The following is a 14,506-nucleotide window of genomic DNA, read 5'->3' as shown; positions in this document are numbered from 1 at the left end:
TGTGTCCGCCTGGTTCCTGGACGCCTCGAAGTGACAATCAAAATTGAAGCCAGTTCACACATGCATCTCAGCAGAGAAATAACACATTCAGTGATTGTCAACGCTGAATAAGCACCGAGTTAGCTCTGCATTGTGTGTGTAGGCAGAAAGGCGGAGTCACATGCAACTGTAGGACAAAGTCAGTGCTGTGGTGTGAACAGGCTTTTAGTGAAATGTGGACTGCCACTGGGGGCTTCTAGATGGTTTCCCTTCAAAAGCATCCTGCCAGCTTCAATCATCTTCATGTTTCATTTGTGCGAAAAGGTTAGATGCATAAAGATGAGGTATCATTGCTCTACATATTATTGGGGCTGTCTGCTGACCTTGGGGACGTGCTCAGGTGGGCATGATCCTGTTCCGGAGGCACTACATGATGACGCTGGAGGTGCCGTGCCGCGACAAGAGCTACCAGTGGCTGCTGCAGTGGATCACCCGGCACGCCCGGCACACGCAGCACCTGAGCGTCGAGACCAGCTTCCAGCAGCACGAGACCGGCCGCGTCAAGACCTCCTTCGACTTCATCCCCAGTGTGGGCGTCCACTTCTTCACGTGCGTCCCCCCGGCGTCGCGTTGCCGCCACTTTTGGTTTGGACGCACTGAGTGTGTCGGTGTTCCCGGGTTTTTTCTTAGTTGCAGTGTTCTGCTCTAGCTCTTCTTTTCTTTGAAACAGCGAGGTTGTGAGTGGTTAATTTTAATCAGTGGGAGAAAGGAGGCACGTGGAGGGTGCAAAACAAAGGATTTATACATCTGACCAAGTACTGCAGATGAAGTTGTGATTGCAAAACTAATAATCTTGCAAAGTTTAGAGCATTTCTTTTGCGAGAACAGCATTTTAGTTGAATGTAAATTGGGCGTATGCTAGAGTGGGAAACCTGTTTTCTGAAAAGTGTGTCAATCATTTTCGATTCACAAGAAGCAAGACACTGCAAAACATAGCTATTTGGAGCAGTTCGGTCGAAAGTGCCACGTATCTCGAGGTCTTTGCGAGGTGGCTGTTTACCCCTCTGTTGTCCAAAAGTTTCACTCCAACAAAATATTAATCTTTTAGTCTTTGAATCGAACATTGAAAATATACCTGGTTTGGGTAGCTCGCATTTCTTGAGCCACTGCCCTAGATATATTTGGTCATGTCTAGGTAGTAGAAACTAGGTAAAAGTTATTTCATAGCAAGTTTGGGTCTCTATCATTCTTTTCTCCAGCTATCGAGGCACGTGGATCCGTGTGGAACGTAACCGCGAGCAGCACACCTTGGACCTGCACATGGGAGTGCCCTGGGAGACAGTCACCCTCACAGCACTCGGGAGGGACAAGGGCATCTACTTCAGCCTCCTCGAGGAAGGTGCGTTCTCTCTCGTGGTACGTGGGGAGCTTCTCCAAAAGGAGTGTTTAACATCCTGTACTGCCTACGCGTCCCCAAAAACAGAAGCCGCCGTCGAATGCTATGGAATTCTGCCATCGGAACGGTTGGTCGTGAAAGGAGCGGGCTTCGCTGTCATTAGGGTGTCTGAACCTGTATGCACTGTAGCTTCTGCTGAGCTGGCCAGCTGCAGGCTGAGCTACAGTAAAACAGGTTCCCAGAGTGTACATATCTCTGCTACTGTGCCAATGTCAGAAGCATAGTGGTCAGCAGCATTACACAGGTGTGATGCTGCCAGGTGGAAATCAAGGAGACTAAACAATGACACTCTGGTCACACCAGTCAGAGATGTGTTCCAGGCATCTCTCCTGCTCCGTCACACACTTTCCCTCTTTCTTGTTTTGGGTGGCATCGAAAGATGCGCTCACCGTTTCACCTGCTGAAAGGGGTCAGGTAGTCGACAGTTTCATACGCATTGTGCCGTGCTTTTTTTCTCCTTGTATGTTATTCGTATTACGACTTTACCTTTGCTGGAAAGTCGTCGAACTATGTTGTGCCCGGCATTTCCAACATGAAATATGTTTTCCGTGTTTGACCCTCATTATTTCGTGCTTCAGCCTGACCCTCATTATTTCGTGCTTCAGCCTAAGTGTGTTGCTCATTTCTTTATGCTACGAGCATTACAGCAAAACATTAGATTGTAGCACCCCACACCTTGGGAATGATTTGCTGGAGCGTCACACGCTCCGCGGATTGGCACATTTTATCCCAAGTGTCGAATGCTGCCGTGGTGGGCATTTGTCTGTTTGTATTGCGGCATTTGTTAGTACACTAGTGGCATGTAGTCATCTTAATTTTTTTGGCCTAGTCTGAATGACTTAGTGTTAGGAGACCCTGGCAATTCCATTAGGTTCTGTCAGCTAGCAACGCTCAGTGACTAATAGCATTGATCCGAGGCAACAAGTTCGACGGGGCCTCGGTGGAAGTATTTTTGAGCGGAGCCTACGTGGTGGCTAGGTCTCGGCTGCCACTCTCGAGACTTCCAGGGGCTTCTCTTCCAAGTTATTCCTACCAGCTGCCTCCGCATTTTCTCGATGTCTGCGAGAGAGCTGTGGATGTACAGAAATGGTCGTCTGCCACCGCAGCCCGCAGCCTCGCCCTGGAGAGGGAGGAGGGCAAGACGGTGATGTACACGGCGGTGGGGTCGGAGTGGCGCCAGTTTGGCCACCCCCGGCAGAGGAGGCCCCTGGGCTCGGTCATCCTGGACGACGGACTGGGACAGCGCATCCTCGCAGACGTCAGGGACTTCATCGCCAACCCAAAGTGGTACACCGACAGAGGTGGGCTTTCCAGTTGGGCTGTGACCTTCAAGATGGCCGGTGCATGAAGGATTCCTCCGGCATTCTGTGGGAGGGACTGTACAAACTGGTTCACACGCTTGCGACTGTCTACATCCATGTGCCTTAAAACCTCTTACAATCTTTAACGATGAGAGAACGCACCGGCACCATATATCATTTCCGTAAGTTTCCTACATTTGGTGCGCATCACGTTTTCTTTTTTTTTTTGGCTCGAAGAACCTTTGACAGTGTTATAAACGACCCATTCTTATAGATATTGCATACAATTGATCTCCCAAATACCGTGAAACATTTTCTCTAGTCAAATGCAGTTAGAGGGTCACCTTTTAGATGGAGCCAGCGTACCAGTGTGTTTACTCGTCGTAAGAGATCGTAGGAACTCAGTTGTAAGCAAATGCGAGTGTGTGAGTGGGCCTTAAAAGGCCCATGAAAAGAAAAAAGTATGTTTTTTTAAACAGTTTGGTTGGGACACGTGTTTCAAAAAATTAACTTTACGCAAAATAGATATTTTTTTAGAGCAATGTTGGTGGCGCAAGCCGCAATTTAGTCGATAGTCACCTCCTTTCCACTTGTTTTCTCTCTCGGCATTTCGGGTGCGTGGAGGAGAGTTGGAAGGGCTTCGCCTTCACGTTGAGAAGGAAAGACCGAACATCTCGTCGAGGTGGGAAGAATGTATGACCATTCCGTGACACCGTGGATTTTGCGCGCAGAATTTAAAATAAATCTCACGCCGTCAATATTGCTCTAAAATAAAAAATTTTTTTCACGTAAAATTAATTTTTCTACACGCGTGTGCCAACCAGACTGTTTAAAAAAAACTTATTTTCTTTTCAGGGGCTTTTTAAGGGAAGAAAGTGGCTCACAGTAAAGTACTGACTGTGTTAGCGAGGGTTCACTGGGTCGGTCCCAGCCTTGCATGGTGCTTGCCAGTTTTTCGAGATTATCCCAAACCTTTGGGTGAGTGCTTACTCGGTATTGGATGTGGACAGCGCTACGTTCTTTCAGTTGCAACCACAGGCGGAGCCCGAGTTCAATGTGATCTTCTTTAAAGTCTCAAAGATGATTGAGAAAATGGAGCTTAAAAAAATTTAAACAAATGGATCGTGACGTTGTTGAATAGATACATTGTTACAATGATCGGGTCTGACATATGCTGCATAGTAATTATTGGACGTTTGAAGCAGCACATAAAATGTGACAGAAAATGCACTTGCACAGTGGTACTCTCGTTTATGAAAATTAATAGAAAACAAATCTGGAGAAATGGGACAAACTGAAAAGATGAGAGTTTCTGAGTTATAGCGGAAGTGAACAGACCTGTGAAGAAGTGCTATGTTTGTATCAGAGTGAAGATTTTTTTGTTGGAGTAGGAACTAGACTAGGCTAACAGAAGCTAGATCAAAAGAGCAAAGAAGGCAAGGGAAAGGCTGAGGTATCTTGAAGGCAAATGCATCACACCGAGACACACTGAACAGAAAAGAGAAGTGCCGTAGTACCTTAGTCGACCACTGTTTGTTCAGGGATTCCATACCGGAGAGGCTACCTGCTGCATGGACCTCCTGGGTGCGGCAAGAGCAGCTTCATGTGAGTGCAAGATCCATTCAGCACCAACCTCCGAGGTGACTCTTCGTTGCCATCTTCTGCACATACGCCCTGCAATAAGGACATGTGCAAAAGTAGAATCCAGTTGGAGCAGGAAAAAATGTTCGAATGCATGCAGCTTCGTGTTGTGGAGCTGCAGGAGAGGTGGAGAGAAGGGGGAAATCAAAAAGGATAACTGACAGTGTTGGGTGTTGAACATAACCTCGCAACAGCTTTTATATCTTACTAAAATGCACATGCATTGTCTTCCCAAGGTGACATGAAGAGCTATGGATGATCTGGTAGGAACTAGAAGACCGCTTTTCTGCATTGCTTCTGAGGCTTCCTCACTGCAAATAGCCAGTTAGGGTCGAGGGGAACACAGACGGGATGCTCGGGTCCGCACGCCGAGCATGTGCGCTTTCCGAAGGATTTGCCCATCCTTCAGAAATTGCACAGGCTGAGGGAGCTAGTTGTCCTTCTCTCATCCTAACCTGCAGTTGCTTGCCTGCCTTATTACTTTATAAAGGGCGTTTTTTCAGGCTTTACGGACTGTTTTTAGAAAAAGTCATTAAAGCTACAGAATTGCGGTCTGTGCCAGTGAGTTACTATATGGCCACGGAGTATGATATAGGGGCTAAGAGTCATGATAAGGGGGTTCAGTAACCAGTATTTGTTCATTAACTTCTCAATTAGTGGAGTTAATCATATCGTTCGAATTACAAACTTTCTGAGAATCATCGAAAACTACTAAATCGGTCAATTTTAGAATGACTTGGAGCACATGGTAAGTGCACTGGTGCGCTGAAGTTGCCACTCGTGGATGCAAAAACGCACCCATGCGGTTTCCCAGTCTCCTATCATCTGTATTTTCACACCACCAGCTTTGCGCCCATTTACACGAGTGGCAACTTAAGCACACGACTGTGCTTCCCACGTGCTGTCTGAAATTTACGGATTTAGCTGTTTTCAATGATGCTTAGCAAGTTTCTAATTGGAACCATATTTTCACTAATGAAAAAAGTTAAAAGAACAAATTTTTAGTTAGTTATTCACCTTATTGAGACGATTCTCCCATATCAAGGGTTTCGAATATGCGGCCCACGATTCGCTGGGACAAGGCCCGTGAGCATCCCGTGGCTGTGAGGCCCCGTTCCCATGTCTCGGGTGCTACATGAGCCATGCCTAATGTTCTCACGTTGTCGTTTAATTTTCACTTGAAACTTGGCTCTGCTCTTATCATCCATATATTTTTGGCATCAATATATATATTTTTCTGTGCGTCGAGTATGGTTTTGTCTTAATTTTTACTTCTCAGCTCTTTTGTATTGCCTTTACGACAATCCCACTTCCAGGCTTCAAGCCAGAGCTCTTTGCTCGTGGATACACCTGGGCTGCATGATTTCTCACTCAGAAAGAGCAACTGCGAAAGACAGGCTTTTAGCCATCAGAAAATACCATCGTCCTCTACATAACATTTTTATAATGCAGCTATACCATGGCAAAAGCCATGGTATGAAAATATTTTGTTTAGACACATTGAGCTCGATTAATTCCTAAACTTGAAATGTGAGACAGGACCACAAAATGCATACTCGCTAGTTCTGTTCAAAATTCAAGCACATCGGTGGGGGGGCATTTGAAATATCGTTATCACCATTAGGTATTGACCCAGAGTAGTCGTACAGGCAAATCAAAGCTAAAGATATCATTGGCAAACCGTCGAGTTTAGATGCAGCAGTAAGCACAATGTTGAAGCAGCTAGGCAGGCAAGCTGGTTAGGGATAGACACAGTAACCCTAAAATAAGGGAACAAAAAAAAAAAAAAAAAAAAGGATGAGCAGACACGAATCTGGTGTGTTGCTTAAAGATTTGGCTGCTTTACAATGTGGAACACCATTCGTTTCTGCTTTTCCTTCGTTCCAAAATATCTCTCTCCTCCCTCCCTCCGGCTCCACGTTGGCCCTCGACCTTTCAACGGTGGGCTATCTGGCCCCCATTCTCAGTTTAAAATCTCTGCCCCCTCCCCCCTCGGTCATATTACTCATCTGCACAGACAGCATTAGTGTAGCTTTCATGGCTTTCTTAAAACAAATCGGTAAAGCCTGGAGAAAACACCCTGTACATTGCGGCTTGCGAATCGAAGAGGTTCGTTGTGTGGCACGTGTCGTCTTGCAGCACGGCGTTGGCGGGAGAGCTGCAGTACAGCATCTGCGTGCTGAACCTGAGCGAGCGAGGTCTCTCAGACGACCGGCTCAACCACCTGATGAGCCTCGTTCCGCAGCAGAGCATCGTTCTGCTGGAGGACATAGACGCCGCCTTCCTCAGCAGGGAGGACACCGCTGGAGGTGAGGGCTCGCTTCGCTGCTCCACAGTCAAACACAGGATGCCGAACGTAGTCTGTAGAATAAACCGTAAAAGGCGGAAAAGACGAAGCCGCCGTTTCCCGATAGTGTTTGGAAACAAACCTCTCGCAGACGTTAGAGTGGCGGCCAACGTTTGCCAAGAGACTCTTTGCGAAATATCAGCGGCTTAGAGTGTGCATCTCGATGCTTGTCCTCATACAGCAAGTTTCAAAAATGTAGTTATGTTTCTTTAAATTTTGGAAGCACATGATTTAAACTTTCTCTAGGTTTCACCCTGACAGAATCCAAGCCGTATAAAGTACCCGGGTGCGGTACCACCATATAATTCCTTGTTTTGTGCACAGAACGGAGTGAGTGAAGTGCAATGTTTTTGTACGAGAGCGAGACATGCAAGCCAGCTGTTTTTTAATGTCTTGATGGCTTAGAGTGGGGTGTCGCCTGTGATTTGTCCTCGGGGAACGAAGCAGTGCTCAAAATGTAGCCAAAGAACCTGTCCAGTGCTCTTTCAGCAAGGCACATCTGTAAACTTTGTCAGTTGCGCAAGCCAAGATTCGATGCTATGCACGGCAATGCATATCGATAAAGTGCAGTCTTGTCCCTTTTGTTGGACTGCAGTGAAAGCTGCCTATGAAGGGCTGAGCAGGGTGACCTTCAGCGGCCTGCTCAACATGCTGGACGGAGTGGCGTCGGCTGAGGCACGCATCCTCTTTATGACCACAAACTACCTTGAGAGGCAAGTCCTTGCACTACCTTTATCTTGTGCATCAGACCCGTTTGAGCATTGCAGCTATTACGTATGTTTGTGTGATAACTTCATCTGACTGGAAGGGTCTGCTGAAATGCTTATGTGTGTGAGTATGTAAAATTGTGTCCAGGCAGTGATCTAGTTAATGCATAGACCCCAAACACTACCCACTTTTGTTGTCTGGTAAAGAATTGACGAATCAACACATGATCTCAGCTCTTCATGGAAGGTGTTGGCCTGCAGGTTCTTTTTACTCTTTTTCCCCTAGAGGTCTTTGCCATGCCCATGCAATTGCTGCACTGATATTTATTTTACACTATGCTTCTGTCTATTGCTTTATATGTGCACACTGGTAAAAAATTAAAACCCCTTGTCACAAAAGGTGGTATTGCTGTGGAAATTAAGTGAGAAGAGCAGGAGCATCGGGGTATTCATGGGAAAATTATATTTCCAGTAACTAACCTACACTTTAAGCACAGGCAGACACACTATCACTGCTCAATCATAGGGAACTCATGTGCATTCGTACAGCCTCAGTGACACAGAACTTCACGCTAAATAAAGGGACACCAATAACTGCTCAGGTATAGACGGTATATACACAGGTCTGATGGTCTTGCGGAGCCCCAACGCTTTTACCCAGATCCCAGGGCATCACACTGAAACCATTTCTTGATCACTACAGCACAAATGCCTCGAACAGGGTCGCAGAACGGTGTAGCACAGAAGCTGTTGGTGATGAAAAGCTTACGGTAAATGACGGTCTAAGGGCAAAAAAAGCCCAGCAGCGAATCTCATGAAAAGAGCTAGACTTCTTTGCCTTACGGCCATCTCTCACGGACACTGAAGTGAACAAGTTCGAAGCTTCCGTAAGAGATTGAGAAGTAGACGGAGGCTCGTAGCCCTTATGAGCCTCTTGAAGAGGGTTGAACATGGTGCAGCGTCACTCTGCAAGCAGATTACTCCGCAAGTGCGTCACTTTGTAAGCACAGCGTTATGATGCACAATGTTCCCAACACAACCAGAGACCGAGTGCACGCATTGCAATGCGCCACTCACGGGAGCCTGAGCCCCATGCGAGTGTGTCTGTCATGCCTGCCCTGCCCGTGAGTGACCCTCATGTGGGTCCTCAAGTCTCCCGGCCAGCTGAACATCTTGAGGCACATGGTGCACTGGTGTTTGTGCCTGTACGGTCGGTGCATCAGCATGTGCCGCCGGAGGTTTCCCTTGGTCGAGAAGACGCGCTGGCACACGCAGCACACCGTGCCCTCGTCCATGAGCGCGCTTCCCTGTGAACCGTCTGAAAACTCCATGGTCCCGTAGTCCGGAGGCAAGGGAGGCTCCGGCAGCTCCGGCGGAGCCAGTACAGGGAGGGGCGGCGGCCCCACCCCGGGTCTTGGAGGGACACCGAGGGAGCCTGGATCGGATTCATGCGGGACCCAGTTGGTCTTGTCGTCGGAGTACGAGTGGTCGAACGTCCTGCGGTTAGCGGGCGCCGGCTGCTTGGGCAGGCCGCGCGTCTTGGAGGCCGCCCCCGTGGTTGGAGGAGTCTGCGGCTGGAGGTCCGGCTCGAAGGTCGCAGCATCCTGCGATGGGGAGCTCGGGCTCAGTTCCTCCTCGGAGTGGGACGCGGCGTGCTTGCGGTGCGGGGGAGGCGTGTGCTTTCGCTTGGACAAGTGCGTTGGTGGGGTGTGGGGCGAATGGTGCTGGGGCGAGCTGTGAGATGGCACGGCTCGCTGGGACGGGATATGAGACTCCGACGACTGGTGGTGCGTCGACGAAGAGTGGTGAGACGACGACGAGTGGTGCGACGGCGCGTGCTGGCCGGACACCTTGGAACTGGCGGCGTGGGGCGGGGGAGAGTCGAGCACGGGGCTCTCGTTGGCGGTCACCTCGGCGAGCCCCTTCACCTTGAGCAGCTCGGCCGTCTGGAGCAACGTCGGGAGTTGGTCCTGTGCCACATTGATCTCGCCCTTGTACATGAACTCGACGACGGCCCGAAGGTCCGTCTGCCGCGTCTGATTCATGATGACCACGGGGTGCTGGCACGGGTTCTCCGCGAACAGCGCCTGGAAGAAGGGGCTGCACGCGGAGAGGACCACCTTATGCGCCTTGGTGCTCACGCCCTCGCACACCAGCGTCACGTCGACGAAGGCCTCGCGGCTCAGCAGTTCCTCGAACACCGTCACTAGGTTCGAGTGGTGGTGGTTCCACTTGAGGCAGAACTGCTGCGGGGAGAGGCCACCCATCGCTGGTCGCTGGCTCGCCGCCTGCGTGGGACCCAGCTTCGGCGTTTCCGATTGGTGCGATCGGTCAGATTCTGTCCGAAGGAGGTGTGTCAGCAACCTCCGCGCAGCGCGCGGACCGCGAATGCTGATGACGGGGGAACAAAAACTCACGGGTGTTCCTCGGGGCACATGCGGCGTCTGCTTGACCCGCCGCGCGTTGGGCAGCGTGGTCTGCCTGGGATCTGAGGGCTCGGAGCTTGCGTCGATATGATCCGGTGGTGGTCTCAGGACGGATTTTGAGGAGTTTTGCACGCTGTTTCGAAGCAGTTGAGCGGACAGTTGTGTGTGTATTATCCGTTCGCGTTCTTCGCGAGCACAGATGGCAAAATGGTGCGATGACGATCGAGCTCACCGGTGTGCGAAGAGCTCTCCGGCACGCCGCAGCGTAGAAAGTGAAACCGAAACTACCCCTCCTTTCGAGATAGCGCCGCATATTCGCGGCCAGAAGTTTGGGTATTGCCGCCTGTTGGAATTTTTTCGCAACCGAGAGTGAGGAGACTTCAACTTCCTCCACTGGTGCAAGCACGTGCAATGCCAAGCTTGTATGCACTATAAAAATAAAAGCATAACCGCGTGGGTAGCACGTGCACTAAGAGAGGCAGAGCCCTGGAGTGAGGAAAACAGAAGCTCCTTTAGTAACCTTCTCACCGCAAATACAGCTAATATATATATATATATATATATATATATATATATATATATATATATATATATATATATATATATATATATATATATATATATAAAATATTAAAACAGTAAAACATTAGAATATTTGTTTAAATATTTAATTAAAAGAATCAACTTTTTTACTTGAATCTTTTTTTTTTTTTGGTACAATATCCTCCGATTTTTGTAAAGATAAATTTTTAATCAGTTGTTTCGATGCAATTAATTGAGCCTTCAGACCAATGTATAAAGGTTCAAAGGAGCTTATTGGCTTAAAGTGGCGATACAGCGATTCTTGTACTTTGCGCAAATACCGCTTAGAATGGATCCCTGACCTTAATGATATGTGAAACACCCGTCCGTTTTTCACCACACTCAATCTAAATCGCAAAAGAAGAAGAAGAAGAAAAAAAAAAGGCAAGTTAAAGGATAACGATAAAAAAAAAAAAGATAATTTAAGTCATGATTTTAATCACGATAACTTTAATCGCTGATATATGGGTGTCTGAAGTTACCAGGCTCGATCCAAAATGGACCGTAAAAAATCAGCGTCTGCACGTAGCAGTCTAATCTTTTCGTCAAATGCAGTGATGTGATTGCTGCGCCAAACTGCGCCAAGGGACTAACCCTGCTACATCATGCTACATTTTGCCAAAATATGGGTAATCTGCGCCAAACCTGCGCCAAAAACCAATTTTAAACTGAGTACCGTAATTAAGCATGCTTGGGTTACGTGGCGCAAGCGGCCGCCCGACACAAAGGACCCTGCATGAATTGTCCATCCGGTCTTGCATGGTTTTTCCGCCGTCTCGCGTTCTCGTCGTGTCATGGGTCTCGTCTCGCGTCTTTTAAAAAAAATATATATATATATTTTCAACGATAGACGCGGGTGTGTGCGGACGCTCCGACGCTAGCATGCTGGGTACCAGCCATGCCGTCATGCTGTGAAATGAAACCACGTTTTTGCGCGGCATGAGTTACTTTAGCACTCGCTTCTGAAAGCAACGGCCGTGGGAAAACTATATTCGGTCCCTGCCTTCCAGTCAATGTGGTCGCGCAACGTCGGGTCTTGCCGTCCCCACATCGCTGCAGTTATGGCGCTTCCTAAAATGAAACTAATTACCGCCGCATGTTTATCGACATTTCGTTTTTTGTTCTAATCATACGTTACTAAAAAAAACCTTCTTTAACCCAAAGACTGTTGTGTCGAAGTATTAATTACCTAGGTTTCTCTCGGTGGGCTTTCTTTGGAGAGAAACCCCGGTACGTGAAAAATCTGCTGCGAAAGAAAGTTTGTGAAGAGAAGTGAGCTAAAGCGAAGAAGGCAATGTCTGCACGCTGAGCCCGCACAGCGCGCTTGTTTGTCTCAAGTTCAGTCGTTGCATGAAGCGCTCTAAGAACATTTTGACCGTGTCTCGCCATGTTTTGCATCGATCGATGCGCTCAGGTTCTTTTTTTGTGTGTGTTTAGCTTGTACTACCTTGTTTGCCGGCTTGGCAAGCACGCGCCGCTGGACTGTTTTTGTCATACGCTCGACAGTTAAGGCTGGTTCACATATCTGCGTTGGTCAAGTTCGCATGCAACCGAAACGACCGTAACGACAAAGTCACCGGGACAAGTGTTCGCAGTACACAGCATGGCAAGCGATGCGCTTGCCATGCTGTGTACTTAGCGTAGCAATCCATGAGTCACGGTTGTTGCGGTGTTTTGGTCGTAACGGTCGTTTCGGTTGCATGCGAACGCAACCGTTGCAAATGTGTGAACCAGCCTTTACATTTTGCATACAATTTTCGGAATCAGTTGGCGACGGAGCGGAGTGGCATGGTTTCGGTTTCGATCGGACAGCCGTTGTCTCCGCTTGCGCGACGAAGCGCGCGCAACTGCAAGCCTACCGAAGTTGCCCTCACGTGCACGCGAACATGATTGTACGATAGAGGCACCAGCCGGTACGCTTGCAATGCATTTTATCATGTTTGCTTACTTTCGACGAAAATCTGGCACGTCAGGAACCAGTAAAACGGTGGCAAACGGTTTTTCGGAATCACGTCGCATCAGAACACAACACAACACAAAGTGCCCTTTGTTTGTACAGCACTTAAAACAAATATTTTTATTAGGGGCGAAGCTCCTTAGGGTCTAGCCTTGTCCGTCCGGCGTCCGTGCTCACATCGATTGCCATCCCATCTGTCTTCTTAAAAAAAAAAAAAATGTTTGCGCAGTCGACAGGATTCGATCCTGTGCGGGGAGACCCCAATGGATTTCTATTTCATCGCCTTAATTACTCGGCCACGACTGCGGGACGAGTAGGACGCTCTGAGATGTGGTAGTAACTCAAGAGCTGGGGACGTCATGGATGAAACGTTGCATGTAGCCGTTCAACGTCTATACAGGAGAGGGCGCTGCGGTCAAATGCGTATACAATCGCGTTAAAGTTTGCATGCATTGGCTCAACGTTTATAGACGAGAGGGCTCTGCGGTCAAACGCTCAACTCCGTATATAACCACGATCCATACCGCGCATTCTCTTTCTGGCATGGACCGTTGACCTAAGCGGTGGAGATGCGTTCCCACGGCTTCTAGCGGATCCAAGCTGACCCGCCAGAAGGACCACTGGTTCTGCATTTCACCGACCATAAAGCAGTAATAATGCAGTCGAAACGCAACCCGAAACTCAGCCCTACGTTTGAGCCATAAAAAAAAAAAAAATCAGCCCCATCAGCACTACCTATGAACAATAAAATCAGTATCATCAGCGCCACCAGAGCTTCGTCCCAATCAACATCATTCACCACGTGGAGGTGCGGTCTTTTTTTTTCTAAGAATATCAGTTTTAAAAGCCACTATTGCTGCTCCGAAACACTGTCTTGGCTGCTCCAAGAGGTGCTCCAAAATGGCTTAGGCCAATCACATCACTGCAAAGGTGTATTTCACTGGTCGGTTGTAAAATCACAAAGCGTAGCTCTCTTTCTGTCAAAAATAAGGTCAAAAAACTTTTTAAGGTCAACGGCGGAAGGCGACGCAGACGACGGAGTCGAGTGGCGGGGCGTGTTTGGCGGACATATTAATAGATGGCGTCGGGAGCAGTGTCGCTCTGTGTCGGAAGGTGTGGCGGACTAGCTACAGAAAGCAGACGACACGTAGACGAAGTCCGATGGCAGCAAGAGCGCCGTCTTTATGCCACTGCGTTGTTTTTTTTACAGCGGAAATTTAGAAAAAAGGTCCATTGGAACGCTGTCTGCTTTTGTGTGCTATCAATACCCAGGCGATTGAGTCAAGGCAATCCGCTTTCCAAGACGTTGCCATGCCGACAATTACCGTGTTCATTTAGGCTTAGGAATGGCTAAAATCGAAAGACTATCTAAAAAATGCGGCGAGGTCATTGCTCATGCTTTGCGATTTAAGTGAGGTGAGGCAAAGCGGAAGCCTCCTGCACCATTTGTGGTTGACTAACGCGCCCGATATTGCAGCTTCAGCAACATATTAGTTTTAAAGCGAGCGGCGCCCACTCACCGGAGCACCGCCATGTTTCCCCGCATCCCTACCGAGCCGGTCACGTGATTTCAAAATCCCTCTCCTAGGTACTCCGTCTAACTTTAGCCGCGGTTAGCGCTTCGAGCAAACGGGCCCTGGCCCACTTGTGCCAGTATAAGCTTGCTCAAAGCGAGAAACACACCAGATCGTTACGCAGCTACCTTCACGTTGTACGCTAAATTTCCAAGGTTTCTGTTCCCCGCAGACTGGACCCTGCGCTGATTCGGCCGGGCCGCGTGGACGTGCGCGAGTACATCGGACACGCAACAGACTTCCAGCTGGCGGCCATCTTCCGCAAGTTCTACCCGGCGGAGCCCGAGGCCAGTGCCGGGGACTTCGTGTCCGCGGTGCGAACCCAGGTGCCTGGTCCGCTGAGTATGGCGCTCATCCAGGGGTTCTTTATGTTCCACAAGGACGACCCCCAGGGGGCCATAAGGAATGTGGCTGTCATGGCTAAACAACGATGACCAGCGAATTCAATGCTGCGTCGGGTAGTTGTGTGTAGGAGATTGTGTACATCGTGTAAATTGACGGGTTTGAAATAAAGATCCCGCGTTTTTAAGCTGTTA

At 48.7% G+C, this 14,506-nt stretch overlaps 2 protein-coding genes across 3 annotated transcripts in view; one reads left to right on the top strand and one right to left on the bottom strand.

Moving 5' to 3' along the window:
* The window catches only part of LOC8030434 (mitochondrial chaperone BCS1), a 17,674-nt gene extending 3,168 nt beyond the window's left edge, over nt 1-14,506 (top strand). For both annotated transcript variants that reach the window (XM_042294115.1, XM_029984521.4), the window contains exons 3-9: nt 380-588; nt 1,239-1,378; nt 2,542-2,736; nt 4,278-4,341; nt 6,517-6,686; nt 7,320-7,437; nt 14,143-14,506. In XM_042294115.1, coding sequence (XP_042150049.1) covers nt 380-588; nt 1,239-1,378; nt 2,542-2,736; nt 4,278-4,341; nt 6,517-6,686; nt 7,320-7,437; nt 14,143-14,404 — 1,158 coding nt within the window. In that variant the 3' untranslated portion in view covers nt 14,405-14,506. The remainder of the gene's footprint in view (nt 1-379; nt 589-1,238; nt 1,379-2,541; nt 2,737-4,277; nt 4,342-6,516; nt 6,687-7,319; nt 7,438-14,142) is intronic.
* Nucleotides 7,622-10,087, bottom strand: LOC8030433 (zinc finger and BTB domain-containing protein 45). Its single transcript, XM_002401173.5, has one exon. It carries the CDS (start codon nt 9,696-9,698, stop codon nt 8,505-8,507), a length of 1,194 nt encoding a protein of 397 aa, XP_002401217.4. The 5' UTR covers nt 9,699-10,087; the 3' UTR covers nt 7,622-8,504.

The sequence above is a fragment of the Ixodes scapularis genome, unplaced genomic scaffold (assembly GCF_016920785.2).
Source record: "Ixodes scapularis isolate PalLabHiFi unplaced genomic scaffold, ASM1692078v2 PGA_scaffold5__190_contigs__length_132052651, whole genome shotgun sequence".
Lineage (NCBI taxonomy): Eukaryota > Metazoa > Arthropoda > Arachnida > Ixodida > Ixodidae > Ixodes > Ixodes scapularis.
Note: the sequence above shows the minus strand (reverse complement) of the source record. Positions and strands in the feature narration are given on the sequence as shown.